This window comes from Vitis vinifera, chromosome 6 (assembly GCF_030704535.1).
Source record: "Vitis vinifera cultivar Pinot Noir 40024 chromosome 6, ASM3070453v1".
Classification (NCBI taxonomy): domain Eukaryota; kingdom Viridiplantae; phylum Streptophyta; class Magnoliopsida; order Vitales; family Vitaceae; genus Vitis; species Vitis vinifera.
In genome coordinates, this window is record NC_081810.1 from 18,800,622 (window position 1) to 18,818,978 (window position 18,357).

Below are 18,357 nucleotides of genomic sequence, written 5' to 3' on the forward strand. Positions count from 1 at the left end.
CGTATCAACAAAATTTATACCTTGAATACTATTACTAAAGTAGCCAAGCTACTATAGTATAGTGGTTCTAGGATCGTTCACTGGGAAGGGTTTTCGCAAACACTAGTGATATTCAAATTAGGAAAATAGGTGATTTTTTTATGGATGTTAGCTTTAAAAGAAGATGTAAATGTTTTAGAAAGATTTAAACTAATCTAAGCTAACATTAAAGACTAAAATGAAAGGGTGTAAAAACAAGTTTCTCAAAGATAGGATAGCTATGCTCTGGCTCTTATGCAAATTGGAAATCTCAGGATAGGCTCCTCGCGTTGGGGTTGCAACTATGGTGATGCTTGCTTCCCGAACCGGTATGGATTTAGCAAATCAAGTTTTAATCCTTTAAAATGACAAAACAGATGGTAGTGAATTTCATCAATGGTTATTCACCTTAGACTTCCTTTGAATGGCTCGTAAGAGATAACTAATGGTCTAAAGCCAAAAGCTTACCAAATATTGGCAACTCAAAGTCATTCCAAGTGATAAACTCACCTTTCAATGGCCATTGAAATTGGTTCTAACGGATTAATGAAAAACTTGGAATTGAAAACCTCACCTTCCAATAGCTCGTAGGAGATAACTAATGGATAGAAATCTAAAAGCTTATCAAGTATTGGCCGTTGGAAGTTGTTCAAAGGAAATAAAAACCAAACTTTGCATTAATGAACCTTTAATGAAAAACGTCTACCTTACCTTCCAGGTGCGAGAAATTTCCATGGGATTGCATCCAAGCCATCACATAACATCCATACTTTGAGAAACTAAAAGTTTTAGTCAATCATCCTCTAAGGAAAAGCCCTCAGAGGCTATTTGGCTACTAAGAAAATAGAAATGGGAAAGAACAGGAGAAACGAGAGAGCTCTGTATCTATTCTAAGTGTAAAACGTAATATATCTTCTATATGATCCAAGAGGTGATTTCCACCCCTTATATAGTCTTTACAAAAGCAAAAGCTTGTGATTGGTTAGTTACAAGGATAAGAAAGGAAATTACATCACAAAATACAAAGGAAAATATCTAAAGTGGAGTCGGCAAAAGCAGAGGAAAATTCGCAACACGCATGGGTTATGCGAATTTTGAAGGTGTTATGCGAATTTCGCATAACACCTTATGTTATGCGAAATTTTCGCATAACCTGGAGCAGTTGGCTTCCGAAGGCCATATCTTCCTCATTTAAACTCCAAATCATGCACGGTTTGAAGCGTTGGATGAGCTTTGAAATGGTATATAGTATGTAAAAAATGGACTTCGGAAAGTGCTCCAAAAGTGCGAAAGAAGACTGCAGCTGCTGTCCTCTGTTTTCCTCTTCTCCATTGTTCTTTCCTTGCATACTTTGAACGACTTTGGCAAAGGGCTATGAAGCTCCAAAGCTTGGTTCTTCATGAATTTAAGCTTCCAAAAGCTTTGCCATAACTTGTCCAAGTAGCTCCTCCATCATTTGGCATGCTTGAATTGATTCATAAGCTGATAAAAACATGTAAACTTGCCACAAAATGGTTAAAACCAATTACTAAGGACCTTAATGAATTAATTGGGTTAAATGAATATGATTACTACTCAAAGGTGCTTAAAACCATTATAATTAGGTCTACAAAATAGCACTTTTTGGTAGTAATCATATGCGCCTCTTCGGTAGAGTCCACGAGTAAAGCAAGTGTATATGTGAGCGAAACAAAGTGGGCTCTACTGAAAAACAAGAAAGACCACCAAATTTGTCTTAATATGACATGAACTCTCCCAAATAAAAAATAAAAATAAAAATCTAAAACCCTACAAAAATGGCCAAAACGAAAACTCCTAAGGTGCCTCTAAAGTTATACTATGGATCTAAACTCCCTTAGAAAAGCCTCCAAAAATGGCCCAAAAATCGGTGTCAAAATCGAGTAGCAATCAGACCACTAAGGAGCACATCAACAAATGCATACAAAGGGAAAAAAACCATACGTGTACCATACGATGACAAAAGGCATAAGGTATCCAACAATATGACTGATTCACGTGTTACGAGCTCAAAGAACTTTGTCATGCACCATGGAGGAAGGGAAACTCTAGAATAATGTGATGAGGAAGTTATTAGCACAATGTAACAAAGTGAGGAAAAAAGTGATGACTGCAAAGCTGTGATGACTGCAAAGCTGTGAGGACAAGGTGCACAATGCTAATGAATATGAAATGAATAGCACTAGGCTATAATGCAATGAATAGCTCAAGGTTGTACCATAATGAACAAGTCAAGGATGTGTAAAGATGAGGAATAACTCGAGGTTGTAATGCAATGAACAACTTAGGGTTGTGAATGCAATGAACAACTCAGCGCAATGAATGAAATGAATAGCTAAGGGCTGTGAATGCAATGAACAACTCGAGGTTGTGGATGTAATGAACAACTCATGGTCATGGATGCAATGAACAGCTCAGGGCTGTAGATGAACAACTCAGGGTTGTGGATGTCATGAACAACTCAAGAATAGGGGCACTGTACACCCAAAATGGGAGATCACGATCTACGATTCCAAGTCAAACCACTAAAGGGTGACCAAAATGAGGGTGATCAACTCACTAAAAAAGATGATCAAAATGTCTTAAGGGAGAGGAGATGCCCCAGATGAAACTTAAAGGAAATGAGTAGTGCTAATGAAACTAAAAAAAGAAAAAATGTCACAACTGAAATTGAAAAAATAGCAAACTTAGATTAAAGTGCAATGAACAACTTTGGGATGTGGATGCGATGAATAGTACCGTGTTGTAATGAAATGAATAACTCTAAGATATGGGCATTGTACGCCTAAAGAGGGAGATCGTGGTTTACGACTCCAAGTCAAACCACTAAAGGACGACTAAAATAAGATGATCAACTTACTATAAATGAGAATGCAACTATCTCGAGAAAAAGGGTATGCCCCAAATGACACTCAACAGTAAAAGAATGACACAAAAGAAACTAATACAAGAGGATGCCACAAATGAAACTGAAATGATAACAGACTCAGTACTAATGTGTAATGAACAACTTTGGACTATGGATGCAATGAATAGCACTGGGTTGTAATGAAATGAACAACTCTAAGATGTGGGCACTATACGCCTAAGAAATGAGATCATAGTTTACGACTCTAAGTCAAACCGCTAAAGGGCGACTAGAATAGGATAATCAACTCACTAAAAATGAGGATGCAACTATTTCGAGAAAGGGGGTATGCCCTAAATGACACTCAACAGTATAAGAATGACATAAATGAAACTAAAATAAGAGGATGCCACAAATAAAACTAAAATGATAACAAACTCAAAACTAATGTGCAATGAATAACTCTAGGTTGTGGATGCAATGAACAACACTGGGCTGTAATGAAATGAACAACTCTAAGATGTGGGCACTATACGCCTAAAGAGGGAAATCACGGTCTACGACTCCAAGTCAAACCACTAAAGGGTGACTAGAATAGGATGATCAACTCACTAAAAATGAGAATGCAACTATCTCGAGAAAAGCGGGATGCCCTAAATGACACTCAATAGTTAAAGGATGACACAAATGAAACTAAAACGAAATGATACTACAAATGAAATTGAAATGATAACAAACTGATAACTAAAGTGCAATGAACAACTCTAGGCCGTGGATGCAATGGACAGCTCAAGAATAGGGGAACTGTTCGCCCAAAATGGGAGATCGTGGTCTGCGACTCTGAGTCAAACCACTAAAGGATGGCTAAAATCAAAATGATCAACTCACTAAAAATGAGGATCTGAACATCTCAAGAAAGGGGTTATGCCCCAAATGAAACTGACAATAGAGGGATGCCCTAAATAGACTGAAGAAAGGAGGATGCCCTAAACAAACTAACGAAAAATGGATGCCCTAAACAAACTGACGGAAGTGAAATGCCCTAAATAAACTGACCAAAGAAGAATGCACTAAACAAACTCCGAGAAAAAAAAAAAGAAGTATGCGATATAGAATCAAAGACACCTAAAGCAAAAACAAGAAACAAAGAATGTGGTTTACAACTAGAAACACCCAAAAGAACCTTAAAGAAGTGACTGGGATAATGAACTTAATGAAAATGGGGTATGCCACAGTAAAAGACTCGGAAGTATCAGCAAATGGGTCAAACGACCATGAAATCAATAGGAGATATGATGAACCCAAAAAGGGCATATGCCCTAACAAAAGAACACTAAAGGGGGTATGCCTCGATATGACGACTCACAATAATTAAGAAATGGATCGAGCAATGAGAAAATCTGCAAAATATCTTAGGAACTCAAAGATGGGGGTATGCCCTAGTGTAAAATAGTGACCAACATAAGACACAGAATGTCACCATACAATACACTCTAGGATATGCTCAATGACAATGTAATGAAAACAATAGCCTCAATCAACAAATGTTCAAGCAAGACCATGCATCACATAAACTAAAATAATAGGCTAAACAAATGCTAACCAAGTCTCTCAATCTAAAATGTAAGCAAGTCAAGACATGACATGTCAACCATCGACATGAAAACATCATCACAAATACATCAACAAACTAATAGTCCCTACTATCATGGAAGATGTAGAACCTAACGTCCAAAGGCATGTGAAAACTCAACTGGAAAGCTCAAGACTAGTTTGCATCCTCCTCTAATAAAAAGAATGAGATAAAGTCATGTAGGATGATGAAATAGGCAAGCTCAATATTCGTTAGGCTCTGCCAAGATGGATGTAGGTATAATAGTGTCAAAGGTAGGATGTCTAGATGTCCAACGAAGGAAACTGGGTATCCAAGTCAAACCAAGTATGTTGAGGAAACTGAACCCATAGGACAATAACTTTATGATCCATTGAAAATAGCAATCATGAATAGAAGGTCGAGTCTCGATGTCAAAATCAACAAGGTGGCATTGCCCCAGTATGAATACATCTTCTCAAAATGGGTAAACCCTCAGTGCAAGATAATCTCTAGAAAGTATGTGTCTAGTATAAACTATCATCTCACAAAATCTATCACTGATGAGTGGGCTATACCCCAGTGTAAGCATTTCCAAATCAAACATCGATGAGAGGAGTACAACCAATGATAAATAATATGATCAAAACAAATCTCCACTCCTCAAAGTCATCATGGTAACGTGAAGAGAGTATCTAACCTCATTTAAAGAAAGATCATGTCCCAATGTGAAAAATATCAAGCAAAGTGGTATGTCTCAACAAAAATGCACTCTAACATGATCATGCTTAGATGTAAGCTGGTATCTTTAAGATCAATCACCAATGAAAGGGTTATGCCCCAGTATAGGGCAATCTCTGAAATGACTAAAATCCGCTACAAGCTCTCACAAGTGTCTATGTCATGAACTAATCATCTCAAAAAATAAAATAAATAAATAAATAAATAAATCTATCAATAATGATGAGAAGGTTATGCTCCTATAATCACATCAAGAAAATCACCCGGTCATATCTTGTACTCCAATGTGAAAGGAAAATATGATCACCTCCAAAGAATGGCTATGCCCCAAAATACATCATTGATTGAGAAATATGCCCCTCCGTAAAGTACATCAACTGAAATATGCCAATCATGCCTCATGCTCCAATGTGAAAAATGACGTATAATATTCTTTGAGGGATGGTCATGACTCAAAATCCATCATCAGTTGAGAGAAGTATGCCCTGACATAATGGTCATCTAAAAAATCAATCCTCGACTAAGAAATGTGTGCCTTGATGTGATGTATCAAGCAAAATGGCTGCATACCCCATAAAAACTCTCTAAGGTGGCTATGCCCCAATGTTGGATCATACCACAACTCCTGGTCTATCACAATCAAAATGCTCTCCAACCAATCCCAAGTATCGCCCACATGAGAGCTATCAAACACAATGTGTGATGTCATGGCCTCAAGGTGGTCTTAAGATTCGGGACGTAACATAGGCTAGGGTAATAAGGTGAAGAAATGAAGGAAAACTAGGCTTAATAATCCTAATGATAAAACCCCATACCCTTATGTATAAAATGCAATATGTGCAAAGAGTCTCATAAACCATGGATCTAAGGACACCCAATATGAATATATCAGTGAGGAAGAAAGAATCTAAGATGAATATATCAATGATAAAAGAGAAGAAATGAAGAATATCAAACTGTTGATGGGATGTATAAGAATGATGTGTGGAAAATATTGAACATGGAATGTAAATTGATATGAACAAAGAACAATGTAGGCAAGGCAAATGCGATATCATGATAAGAACAAATAAATCGAAGAAAAATGAATGAACACTAATCCACTCAAATCAAGTCATGGAGAATAGTCAAATCACCAACGTATGTAATGATGGAGAAGACAATGATTCGAAGTCCCTAGGAAAATGTCACTTGTTTGTCACACATAAAATACATAACGAGATAGACACAAAAATATGAGAGTCTTTTGAAAGTTCACATACGAACTTTCATAAGCAACTAACTCAATAAAGCAACCTCAATGACCAATATATACACTCAATAAAGGATGACACTGTATACATGTGTTTATTACTTTTTCTTTTTCATTTTTTTTTCATTTTTTTCATTTTTTTTTCTTTTACTCGCACATACTCTGAATATCAATAAATGAACTTCTCTGAGAATACATAATGAAATGGATATACTCTCAAACAATGATGTAAGCGAACTCTCTCTGACAAGATGACCCTCTAAATTAAGGATTTCCAAACTAACGTCCATGAGATACGAGTTGAGGGGGATATGACTATCTTCCCTGCACCAAAATGTGAAAGATCATCACTCAAGGCATAAAAAAATGTGATGAAAAAAATAAAGATGAAACAAAAGATATAAACAATGAAGTATGATGAAGAATGATGTTGGGACAACAAAAAAATAGTGAAGAAGGTGAGCCAATAAGTCCACAACTCATGAAACTCTCGAATAAAATATATATACACCAAAAGACCCTTATCCCGGTGTAAAATGTGAGCAAGGATATAAGAAAGAAAAGACTATGATGCTCATGTGAGGTTCAAAGGGCTAGCAATGGTCCAAATATCAATAAAGGTAATAGGGTGTGAGCTAACCAAAATGAAGGTCACATATCCTACGACCATGGTCTCAAACATCATGCTCTTAAGCTTTCAAATGATCGATACTGAAAATCGATGTCCATTTGATATAAACACGTCAACTCTTTGGAATTGTGCGCCAAACCATACTCCAAATGCTCCATAATAATCTCAAAGATAATCATCTCAAAGCAAAGTAAATGGCGATCTCATAAGGCACAACTACTCATCACAAGCCAACTCTCATCATGCAAGATCAATCTCTATTTTCATGGAAAAATAAGTGACAATCTCATCAGGAAATCGACCAATCCTCACATCGTAAACCAACCAAAGATCATAAGTCATTCATTGCCATGCAAGATCAATCCCAGGCTCAAACTCCTCATACTCTACCTGGTTGGATTAGAGAAGAAATGGGCAAAGCTAGAAAAACTGAAGATGGAAAGGTCATATAATGGTGTCAAGGGTGATATTGTGCAAAACTCACAATGGATGGATGTAGGTCAAAGCAAAGTCAATGTGTGAGAGTGAGTAAGACACTACTCTGATCATAAGAAAATGGGTCACAATCTCAAACTCCCAAGGTCAACTCTCCGATCTTAGGCTAATAAGCTCAACATCCTCCATGATAGGTCAACCCCCAAGAATGTGCAAATGAATAGATGCCTCAAGTCAAAAGTACAACACATCATATGATATATGGTTCTACGATGACAATCTAAAACTTAAAATATGTTAGAAACTCTAAGGTCATAAAGGTGTCCACTATGAGATGACTACAAATGTGACTAAGGAATCTTTATCAATAATCCAAAAAATGAATGAGGTGTGAAAAACAACACTATCATGAGATCGTTACCCCATCAATAACAAAATATCTCTAATTCACTTTCAATCTAAGCTCTATAAAGAAAAACAATAAGGTTATAAAGGCAAACCTCTCAAAAATGGTGTGAATGTGAAAACATGCCTTCACCTTTCTATAATGAAAATATCAGGTTGAAAATAGAAATAGGCAAATCGACCAAAGAATGAAGTACAAAGTCCATGATAGGTGAAGAATGTAAAAAGGTGAACATGATCAATGAACATATCCCAAAACATCAAGCATAAAGTGACAACAAACCGAAAGAATGTGTCGACTTAAGGAAATAAGACTATCTGAAGCCCCAGGGAGAAAATGTGCTAGACTTAACGAGCGATAAGAAGAAACTAAAACTATATAGCAAGGGGTGGTCCAACTGATACTCAAACTTGCAGCAATATCTAAGCACTCTCGATTGGAGACCAAAAGATGGAGTATTGGATCCATACTGTGACTAAAGCGGCCTCGAAGGCTCTCAGATGCAGCCACGTGAGGAAAGGAAATCCTAATTAAAAATATCTAAAGGTTAACCTACAAGGTCAAGGCGGCTCTAAAAAGAAAAATTGAGTGGACTTTAAAGGATCCTTAGCAAAAGCGATCATACCCTCCGATGGTATGCAACCTCCTACACGTCTTGAAAGATACGGGATTGATTCCATGCAAGGTGGTCATCACCTCCACACATGCACTATCTCATATCTTAGAGGGTTTCCTAATGATGAAGACTCTTACATCTCTCAACACTTAGTGGTAATCTAAGGTGCACAGTGAACGGTGTGGGTTCATCCGAAAATCCTATCAAACTAAGCAAAGAGAAAACACACTGGTCACACAAATATCCTGAAATCTAGCTCTAACCTATACAAGTCTTCAAAGATTGGACTCCAATTAGCATTAATGTTTCGACCTTCTCCAGAATGCTCCCAAACATAGATATAGTCCACCATTAAACCCTACTCCGAATCACTAGCTCGGTCGAAGAGCAAACAAAGTAACAAGTCTCATATCAAATACGAGATCAAGGGGAACACGGTCACCCGAGACTAGGGAATTGGAGATAAGGGGATAGATGTGTGTCCCACATAGACAAGCAACATGCATCACACAGAAAAAGAATAGTTATGCAATAGACAACCAAGCAAATAATAGGTATATCATTCATATATACACACAAGCTAAACAAGAAATAGGTATATAACAAGAATAAACAATATGTTCAGATAAACAAGATAATATACAATAAAGAGAATCAATCATGCCAATATGAATGAGATATATAAAAATGAGAATATACATGTCAAGGAGAGCAAGATAATCATACAACAAGAAGAGTCTTATGTTAAAGCAAGCAAGAGAATCAATTGATGTAGTCAACATGTCAATATCGCAAATGAACATAATAGCCAAATATGCATCATAAAGAAAAAAGGGTAATCATGCAGCACACAGTCATACAAAAAAAAATACAGACAAACATAAGCAAATAAATGTAAACACACATGATAACAAAAATCAATGTATAGTAAGGCACATGTAATATATACATAAAATAATCATCAAGTCAACACTCATATACCTTAAAACATGAAAATATAAAATAAAGACACAACGAGAGGGTGTTCACTGATCGATTAATCAAACGCTACATTTCCCTTAACTCGAGTTCAAGTTTGATCCTTTAAATATCCCTAGTGGAGTCGCTATTTTGTGGACCCACATTTTTCACACGCGTCCTTACACAACAACGAGACTAATTTTTTTTATTTGGTGAAAATTTGATTTTTAGAAAAAAGACTTTGAGTCGTCACTTATTTTTATTTTTTTAAGGGAAAACAAAATAAGAAAGAAAACCTTGTGTGACTCCTTATTTGAGAAATACATGTATGCAAAAACCAAATCTGGATTCGAGGGTCAAGTTACCTATTGGGAATGTACGATGGTGAGCTGTAGCACCTCTCTAAGCTCATATACGTACGGTCTCTACTAAACGAATTAAGAGAATTGTGGTAATTAATTTTCAAGAAATTTCAAAGGATTTTATTAAAATGATTTTGAATTCATGATTTTAATTTATTTATTTACAAAAAAAAATGTCAATTTATTTTCTTCAAGTAATTTGATTCAATTTCATTTGTATTCAATTTTTTTTTTTTAAAAAAAAAGTTATTTACACTCATGGTTGTTAAAAGAATTATTAACAAAATTTCAAGTTGACAATAAAAATGATTTTTACTTGCTTTTACTTGAAAACAATGAATTTTTACAATTTTATTAACAAAAGCATTTCAATTTAAGAAAAGTGACTTATACAAATTATTAAAAAAATATAACTTTATCTGCAAAAGAATTTTTAATTAAAAAGAAAAAATTTAAATCATCTATTTCTAAAAATGACTTTTAATCCCATATTAATTAAGGAAAAAATGAGTTATTTAAAAAAACATTTTTTGGACAATTTGAATAAAAATTAATTTTTGGGACAACTTTATTTACAAAACAATTTTTAGAAAATTATTATTAAAAACAAATTTTCAAATTCTATTAACAATAATTTTTTGGATTTTTCCAAACACATTTTTATGAATTTTTATTAATAAAATTTTTTTTTTATTAAGAAGAATATTGTTTGAGCTATTATTTTATTAAAACATGTTTATTGAATTATTCTTCTTATTCAAACAAAATTTTTAATTTGTTCGATATCCAATTCTGTACACAACAAGTAAATATATGCAAACAAATATTTATAGAAACTAATAAAAATAACTGTACACAACAAGTAAATATATACAAACAAATATTTATAGAAACCAATAAAAATAAAACCAAATAGAAGTGAGAAATAAAACATGTACTTAAACAAGCTTACAACAAGCTCAATGTCTTCCTATGACTTTCCGAGTCTCACTTTCTTTCATTAAATTTTATGCTCCACGTACCATAAATCTGTACTCAACAAAAAAAATTGTAGAATTGGCCCATGCAAAAACAAAAATAACACAAATGTAAATATCTAAAAATGTATAAAGTTCACAATAGATATTCAAGGCCAAATTCAAATTTCAAATTAGTCCAACAAATTTCGTCAATCAAAATGGGTCCAAATTAGCAAATATAACCCAACAAAAATATCTCACATGTCATAGGCTTTAATATAAAATTTTCAAATTAATAACCAAAATATAAGTTCAATTAATCAAACCCAAAACATGATACATTAAAGTAAATCTCATTAGGCCTAAACTTAATATCTCATAATTCAAGCCTAATTTAATATATAAACCTAAATCCACAATCAAAATCAACTCACTTTATGCTAATCCCAATTTACAATCAAAATCAAACATAATTTAATAAGTAAATAACTAAATAAATTAAGCAAACTCAAAACTCTCAAACCACTATTGCATAAATCAAACAATAATAAATATAATAAAAATAAAATAAAATAAAATAAAAATAAAAAATTTAACTCACGTTGGAGCCAGTTTGAGTGTCGTGGGAAAGAAAGACAATGAGAGAAAAGTGGGAGATGATTGTTAGCTGGTAGTGGTTCGCCCGCGGCGACTGGTCGATAGTCCTACCAACGGTAGTGAGGATTGATGAGTTTTGGGGAAAGGAAAAAAAAGAGGAGTAGTAAAAAAAAAATGAAGAAATGAGAGGAAGGTGGGATAAGAGGGGAGAAAGAGAATTAAGAAAATAGGGGAAAAGAAATGAGGCTGGCTGGAGGAGAAAATGGCAGTGTGTGTGAGCTAAAGTGAAGAAGAATGAAAGAAGAAGAAAGAGAAAAATGGGGAAGAAGGAGAAAAAAATTCGAGCCCCCTAAATGAAGAAAGGTGAGTAGCCTAAAGAAGAAGAAAAAATAAAATAAAATAAGAAAAAATGAGGAGAAAATGAGAGGGCCAATAGTCTTGGGAATGGGGTGGTATGGGTGAGAGAGAGTGGACGGGGTTGTTGGGGAAGGTATGGGAGAGAGAGGAGTGATAAAAGAAAGAGAAAAAAAACATAATAATAATAATAATAATCATAAATAATATATAAAATAATAAAAATTAATATTTAAATGATGAGTGGGTCCAAAATGTTATATGTAATTGGGATTTAATTTTAAGAGTAAAATTGGACTAAAAATTAATGTAAAAATAAAATTGGAACAAATTTTAGAATCTACAAATACATTCTTTAATCTTTCCACAACATCAATCTGATCTAAATGAAATGCAATAAATTCTAAAAATGATACAATCTTTAATCAATCCACAACATCAACCCGATCAAAACTCAATGCAATATTGCTTAATGGAGAGAATCGTAAACTCCTTTTATGAGAGGAAAACAAAACCCTTAACAGACCTTTATGAGAGGAAAATAGGAAAACATAGAACTAAAAACCCTTAACGTATTCACGAGAATAAAAAATTCTTAACACCTTAATAAGAGGAAAACAAAGAATTTGAACAATCCTTAATCCATCAAAAGCTCTTAATATGAACGAGGGGAAAACATAACCTTTATTTTTCAGATAGTTGAATAAAGAATCTAAAGAGATAGAATTTTTAGTTATTAAGGATTTTTTTATAGATGTCTATTGAAAGTTTAAGAACTTTTATGGATAAGTGTTAATTAAGAGACTGAAAGGGTACTTAGGATTTTCAACTAAAAAAGTTATAACAATATGAATCGTAAGAACTTAAAAACATCACCCATCCATAAGAGGAATATGGAATGAGAGGTTATTTTTTTACTTATACAACAATAAACTTTTTTGGAAGAGGTTTTTCTAAGTACAAAAAGTTATGAATAAAAAACCATTGTTACGATGAGTTAACTAAAATAGAATTAATTTAGAAAATATCAATAAAGTTGCATGAATTATTATCATGAGTTAACTTAATAAGAATAAATAGTAATGAAGTTAATGAAGTGAATTTGGATTGGCAGATATATTTGATGATAAGATTTTATAATAATAATAAATTATTATGGCAGGAAAAATAGGACAAAATTGACCTTATGATAAGATTTTTTTTAATAATAAAAACATTATTATGGTATGAAAAAAAGGGACAAAATTGGCCTTTCCTTAATTGTAACGGTTAAATGGAAATAATGGGACATGCGGTGGTTACAAGCCACCCCAAAAGGTAGGAAGAATCTCCAACCCCCATTCTCGGCTCCCTTATCTTTTCCCTTACAACCAAAAATCAACAACTATCTTAGAATGTCCTTCAGTCCACCAAAATTCAACAACAACAATTATACATTACAATAATGAAAACAAAATTGATTGATCACCAGCTAACATTAGGAGATTATAAGATAAGGATGTAATTGCAATTATTGAAATCACTTAAAGAGTAAAAATTAGGAACATGCTCACAATAAATAAAATCACCTTAGAATTAAAAATTAGGGACATGATTATGATGACTAAAATCACTCGAGAACTAAAATGTTTTAGAGATACAATAATTGAAATCAACTGAAAAATAAATTCGGGATGTGGTCGCAATTAATGTATATATAAACAACCAAATGTTGAAAGGAAAAACTAATGAAATTAATATGATTTTCTTTCTATGGTTAGATTTCTCTTGACACCAAACAAATGTAAGGAAGTTTATAAAGGAAAATTAGGTTTTGATTCACTAAATTAAAATAATATAGAAAAAAGATCTTCAAATTTTATATATCAGTTTTATTTTTATTTATCTAAAAAAAATTTAAAATACATATATTTTTTCATAACTCAAATAGTCATTCCTCAAATGCTAGTTTTACTTGTTATGTTAATAACACTAGTTAATAATTTTTTTATTGTGAGAATGATTTAAGATTAATAAAATAAGAAATTTTTAAAACTAAAAAAGCATTTAAAACTTTAAAATTAAAAATATAAAAATAAAACAATAATTTTTCATTTAGTAAAACACGCCAGTAGAAAATATAGATATAGAGAAAGAGTTGGAAATAAAATAAGAGTTAATATTTTATTTTTAAAATTTTATGTTTTTTATTTTAATTGTATTTAATTTTTATGTATTTTAGTTGTAATTATATTTTTAATTTTTAAATTTTTTTTTATTTTATTGTTGATGTAAACTAATAAATTTTTTGTTTAATTATATATATATATATTTTTAAATTAGTGAGTAAAAACTCACTTTTTCTAATTTATAATGTATTTATGGGATTTTATAATATAAGCAATTTTTTTTTTTTGAGAAAGAGGAAAAATCAACTTTTCAATTTCCCTTAATAATTATTATTATTATCCAATTTGGCTGATTATGAGATTAGTTGGTATCATTACTATATCCATTTGTTCTTAACCCTTCATTAGAATAGTATTAGGAGTTGAACGTCAATTGGAATATAGGCTTATGGAAACAAATCTATCCAAGGAGGAAAATGTCACGATATTTCGGCGATATATCGCCGAAATATCGTGTATCGAAGGGTTTATATTTTTTCGGTCCGGCGATATTTCGGTATTTATTGCGAGAAATCGCCGATTTCTCGCGATATATCGGTGATTTTTCATCATTGATATATCGCGTGGTCAACGCGGGTCAACGAAAGTCAAACCCGCTACAGTGCCCGTCAACGGGTACACCCGCTTACCATCTGGGCTAAATTGCCCTTTGATATATAATATGCAACAACTATATATATACTTAAATTCATTATATAAAGAAAATATAAGAATATTTTAAAGAGCAAATTAATTATAATTATTTTATAATTAAATGCAATGGTGGTGTTTGTTTTTTTACTTAATTCTAAATAGAACCTTAATACTTAATAGTATTAAATATTAGGTTGTTTGTTTTTGTAATATTTTATTTCTATTAAGTATTAAAAAGTAAAAAAAACCATTGTGTTATTTTTTCTATTTCGAAAAAGCTATATATTTTGGCTTTTTCTATTTAGTAAAAAGTTTATAATAAGTCATGAAAAAGTAAAAAAACAAACAACCTAAATTCTAAAACTAAATGGTTTTCAGCAAAAAGCTAAAAAAACGAACACCACTAAAGTCTTTTAATTAATTACCAAAAATATAAAAATTATATAATTTTCTTCATAATGTTTTTAATATCATTAATAATTAATTAACTATTAAAAAATTATATATATATATATATCATTATTTATTTTATATTGTTTAATACAATTGAATTAAATGGATCATATTTTAATACTAATATATATTTTAAAATTAGACATATTATAATCAAATATCATAATATTATGTGTAATTTAATAATAAATGTACACTTATAAAATTCATATTTTTATCGATGCATACGATATTATTATCAAATATGATAAATCATGTTATACATATATCAAAATTTTCAATAAAATAACTTTAAAATGTCTATTATACTTTTAATTATATTATTATGAGGTTTTCCTTACATTTTCATAAGTTTTTAACAATTTCATAAGTTTTCCGATATATTCGATATATCCGTAAAATCAAAATACCGATATATCCGTGATTACCGATATTTTTATCCTTGAATCTATCCGATTAGTAGGTTCTTATTATTTTCAATATAGACCCCGTAAAATAAATAGGGCAGCCCGTCCCTTTTGTCTGGAGGCATCCTCCCAACTTATTAAAGGTGATATGAGATAAGACAGTGACAAAATTGTCAGTTACTTCCCGACACCTGGCTCTCCACAAGCAAACCCAGTGATCCAGAAATTAATTGGTACCTGGACACGTGACTACCAAACGATTCGCTCACCCACCATACCCATGGCCTCATGCCCCATATATTTCCACAAACCTAGCTCAATTTTCATAGCCACCTTCACTGTCCTACACTCACTAAGCCATGGCCATAGATACAAGCCTCTTGCTTGAGCTTGCTGCAGCAACTCTACTCTTCTTCATCACCCGCTTCTTCATTCGTTCTCTCCTTCTCAAATCTTCCCGGAAGCTCCCTCCTGGCCCCAAAGGGTGGCCGCTCGTCGGCGCTCTTCCTCTTCTAGGTAACATGCCTCATGTTGCATTAGCAAAGATGGCCAAAAGATACGGGCCTGTCATGTTCTTGAAAATGGGCACTAACAGCATGGTGGTGGCCTCAACTCCCGGGGCGGCTCGGGCTTTCCTTAAAACGCTAGACATTAATTTCTCTAACCGCCCGCCTAATGCCGGTGCGACACTCTTGGCCTATCATGCCCAAGACATGGTTTTTGCGGATTATGGGGCAAGGTGGAAGCTACTGAGAAAGCTAAGCAACTTACACATGCTTGGTGGGAAGGCTCTTGAGGACTGGTCTCAGGTCCGAGCTGTTGAGCTAGGCCACATGCTTCGAGCCATGCTTGAGTTGAGCCAGCGAGCGGAGCCGGTGGTGGTGCCGGAGATGTTAACTTTTTCCATGGCCAACATGATAGGGCAAGTGATACTAAGCCGCCGGGTGTTTGAAACAAAAGGGTCGGAGTCAAATGAGTTCAAGGACATGGTGGTGGAGCTCATGACCACTGCTGGGTACTTCAATATTGGCGATTTTATTCCGTCCATCGCATGGCTGGACATCCAAGGGATCCAGCGCGGGATGAAGCATTTACATAGGAAGTTCGACCGGTTATTAACAAAGATGATGGAGGAGCACACGGCGTCAGCCCATGAGCGGAAGGGAAACCCAGATTTTCTGGACGTAATCATGGCAAACCAAGAAAATTCTACAGGGGAGAAGCTCACTATTACCAACATTAAAGCACTCCTCCTGGTATGCATAGTTAAAGCTCGTCTTTAATTTTGTTTTCCGATATTTTCTTTCCGGAAACAGCACTTTTATTGGTTTTAGATATGTACGTTTTTATCAGGTAGCCATTTTAGGGGCACATAACTGTTCTTTATTTTTGGACTTTTTTTTTTCTTTTTCCACTTGCATGGTTGTTTTCATATGCTCAGCTGCATGGCACAAGAAAATTGTGAAAAATGATTGGTTCTCTGATCAGACCTTCTGCACCAAAACACACTTCTCTCTATTTTATAAAATCGGTTTACATGATTTTTCAACCAGCTTCCTTGAACTTGAACTTTTGCTAGGGCTAATGCAAAAAATGATGGATCTCAATTTTCAATAGCGTTTGATTACATAAATTTCAAGTATGTGAACATATTTTTGTTTCCTTGGCTAGAATTTATTTACTGCAGGAACAGACACTTCATCGAGCGTAATCGAGTGGTCTCTGGCTGAGATGTTGAAAAACCCGAGCATCCTCAAGCGTGCTCACGAAGAAATGGATAAAGTGATTGGAAGGAGCCGGCGGCTCGTGGAGTCTGACTTGCCAAAACTTCCATACCTACAAGCCATATGCAAGGAAAGCTTCCGGAAGCACCCATCCACCCCATTGAACCTTCCTCGTGTCTCAACCCAAGCATGTGAAGTGAACGGCTACTACATCCCAGAGAACACTAGACTTAGCGTGAACATATGGGCAATTGGGCGAGACCCTGATGTCTGGGAAAGCCCGGAAGAATTCAGGCCAGAAAGGTTTTTAAGTGGAAGAAATGAAAAAATTGATCCTCGTGGAAATGATTTTGAGTTGATCCCGTTTGGGGCTGGACGAAGGATTTGCGCTGGCACTAGAATGGGAATAGTGCTGGTTGAGTACATTTTAGGGACGTTGGTACATTCATTTGACTGGAAAATGCCGGATGGAGTTGAGATCAACATGGACGAAGCTTTCGGGCTTGCGCTGCAGAAGGCAGTTTCTCTTTCGGCCATGGTGACACCAAGGCTTCACCAGAGTGCGTATGCAGTCTGAGCTCAAACCGCTCAGACCAAAACCCAGGCCTCGCTGCTATATGGCATGGATGCAGTTAAGTAGAAGATATTTTGGGATGTTGTTTTAGTTTCCTGTGGCTTAGTATAAGATGTATTAGCTCAAAGATGGTCGTTTCATTCTACCACCAAGCCATATGCATCTATGCATAATCTATTGATTTAGGCTCGATTTGGTTATAGTTTTTGTTTTTTTGTCTTCCAAATCAGTAAATAGTAGGGGTATTTTTGTCCTATGTAGTGATTCTTTTTGTTTGATTGATTATATTTGGATCCTTCAAAAATATATGGTCAGAGCCATCTCCATCTTTTCACTTCTTGTGCTGCAGAATGGGATTGGCTTAGATCGTTAGTCTAATGTTAACCCCCTTCAAATCTAATTATTCATACCCAATTTTGACACGAAAGAGCCATTGTCATGAAAGGGGGACCAGGGACCTCAGCACCCTTGGTCCATCATTTTGGTACGATGCCAACTCTACCACATAACCACCATTTAGATATCTATCCTTTTATTTTTGGCATGTGAACTTATAGTGGGTGGCTGACCTTGAATCCAATAGTTATCATGATATATATGGCTGAAATTA

General features: G+C 34.1%; 1 protein-coding gene across 1 annotated transcript; it reads left to right on the plus strand.

The window, feature by feature from the left end:
• Window positions 1–15,708: 15,708 nt before the first annotated feature.
• On the plus strand, window positions 15,709–18,081 carry LOC132253954 (flavonoid 3',5'-hydroxylase 2-like). Its single transcript, XM_059737603.1, has 2 exons — window positions 15,709–16,705; window positions 17,121–18,081. Exons 1-2 carry the CDS (start codon window positions 15,809–15,811, stop codon window positions 17,748–17,750), a joined length of 1,527 nt encoding a protein of 508 aa, XP_059593586.1. The 5' UTR covers window positions 15,709–15,808; the 3' UTR covers window positions 17,751–18,081.
• The last annotated feature ends 276 nt before the right edge of the window (window positions 18,082–18,357 follow it).

What these genes read in the sequence shown, in the direction of transcription:
- LOC132253954 (XM_059737603.1), top strand. Translation starts at nt 15,809, where the DNA reads ATGGCCATAGATACAAGCCTCTTGCTTGAGCTTGCTGCAGCAACTCTA. An exon ending in ACATTAAAGCACTCCTCCTG is followed by an intron (nt 16,706 to 17,120) that starts GTATGCATAGTT and finishes TTCCTTGGCTAG; the next exon opens with AATTTATTTACTGCAGGAAC.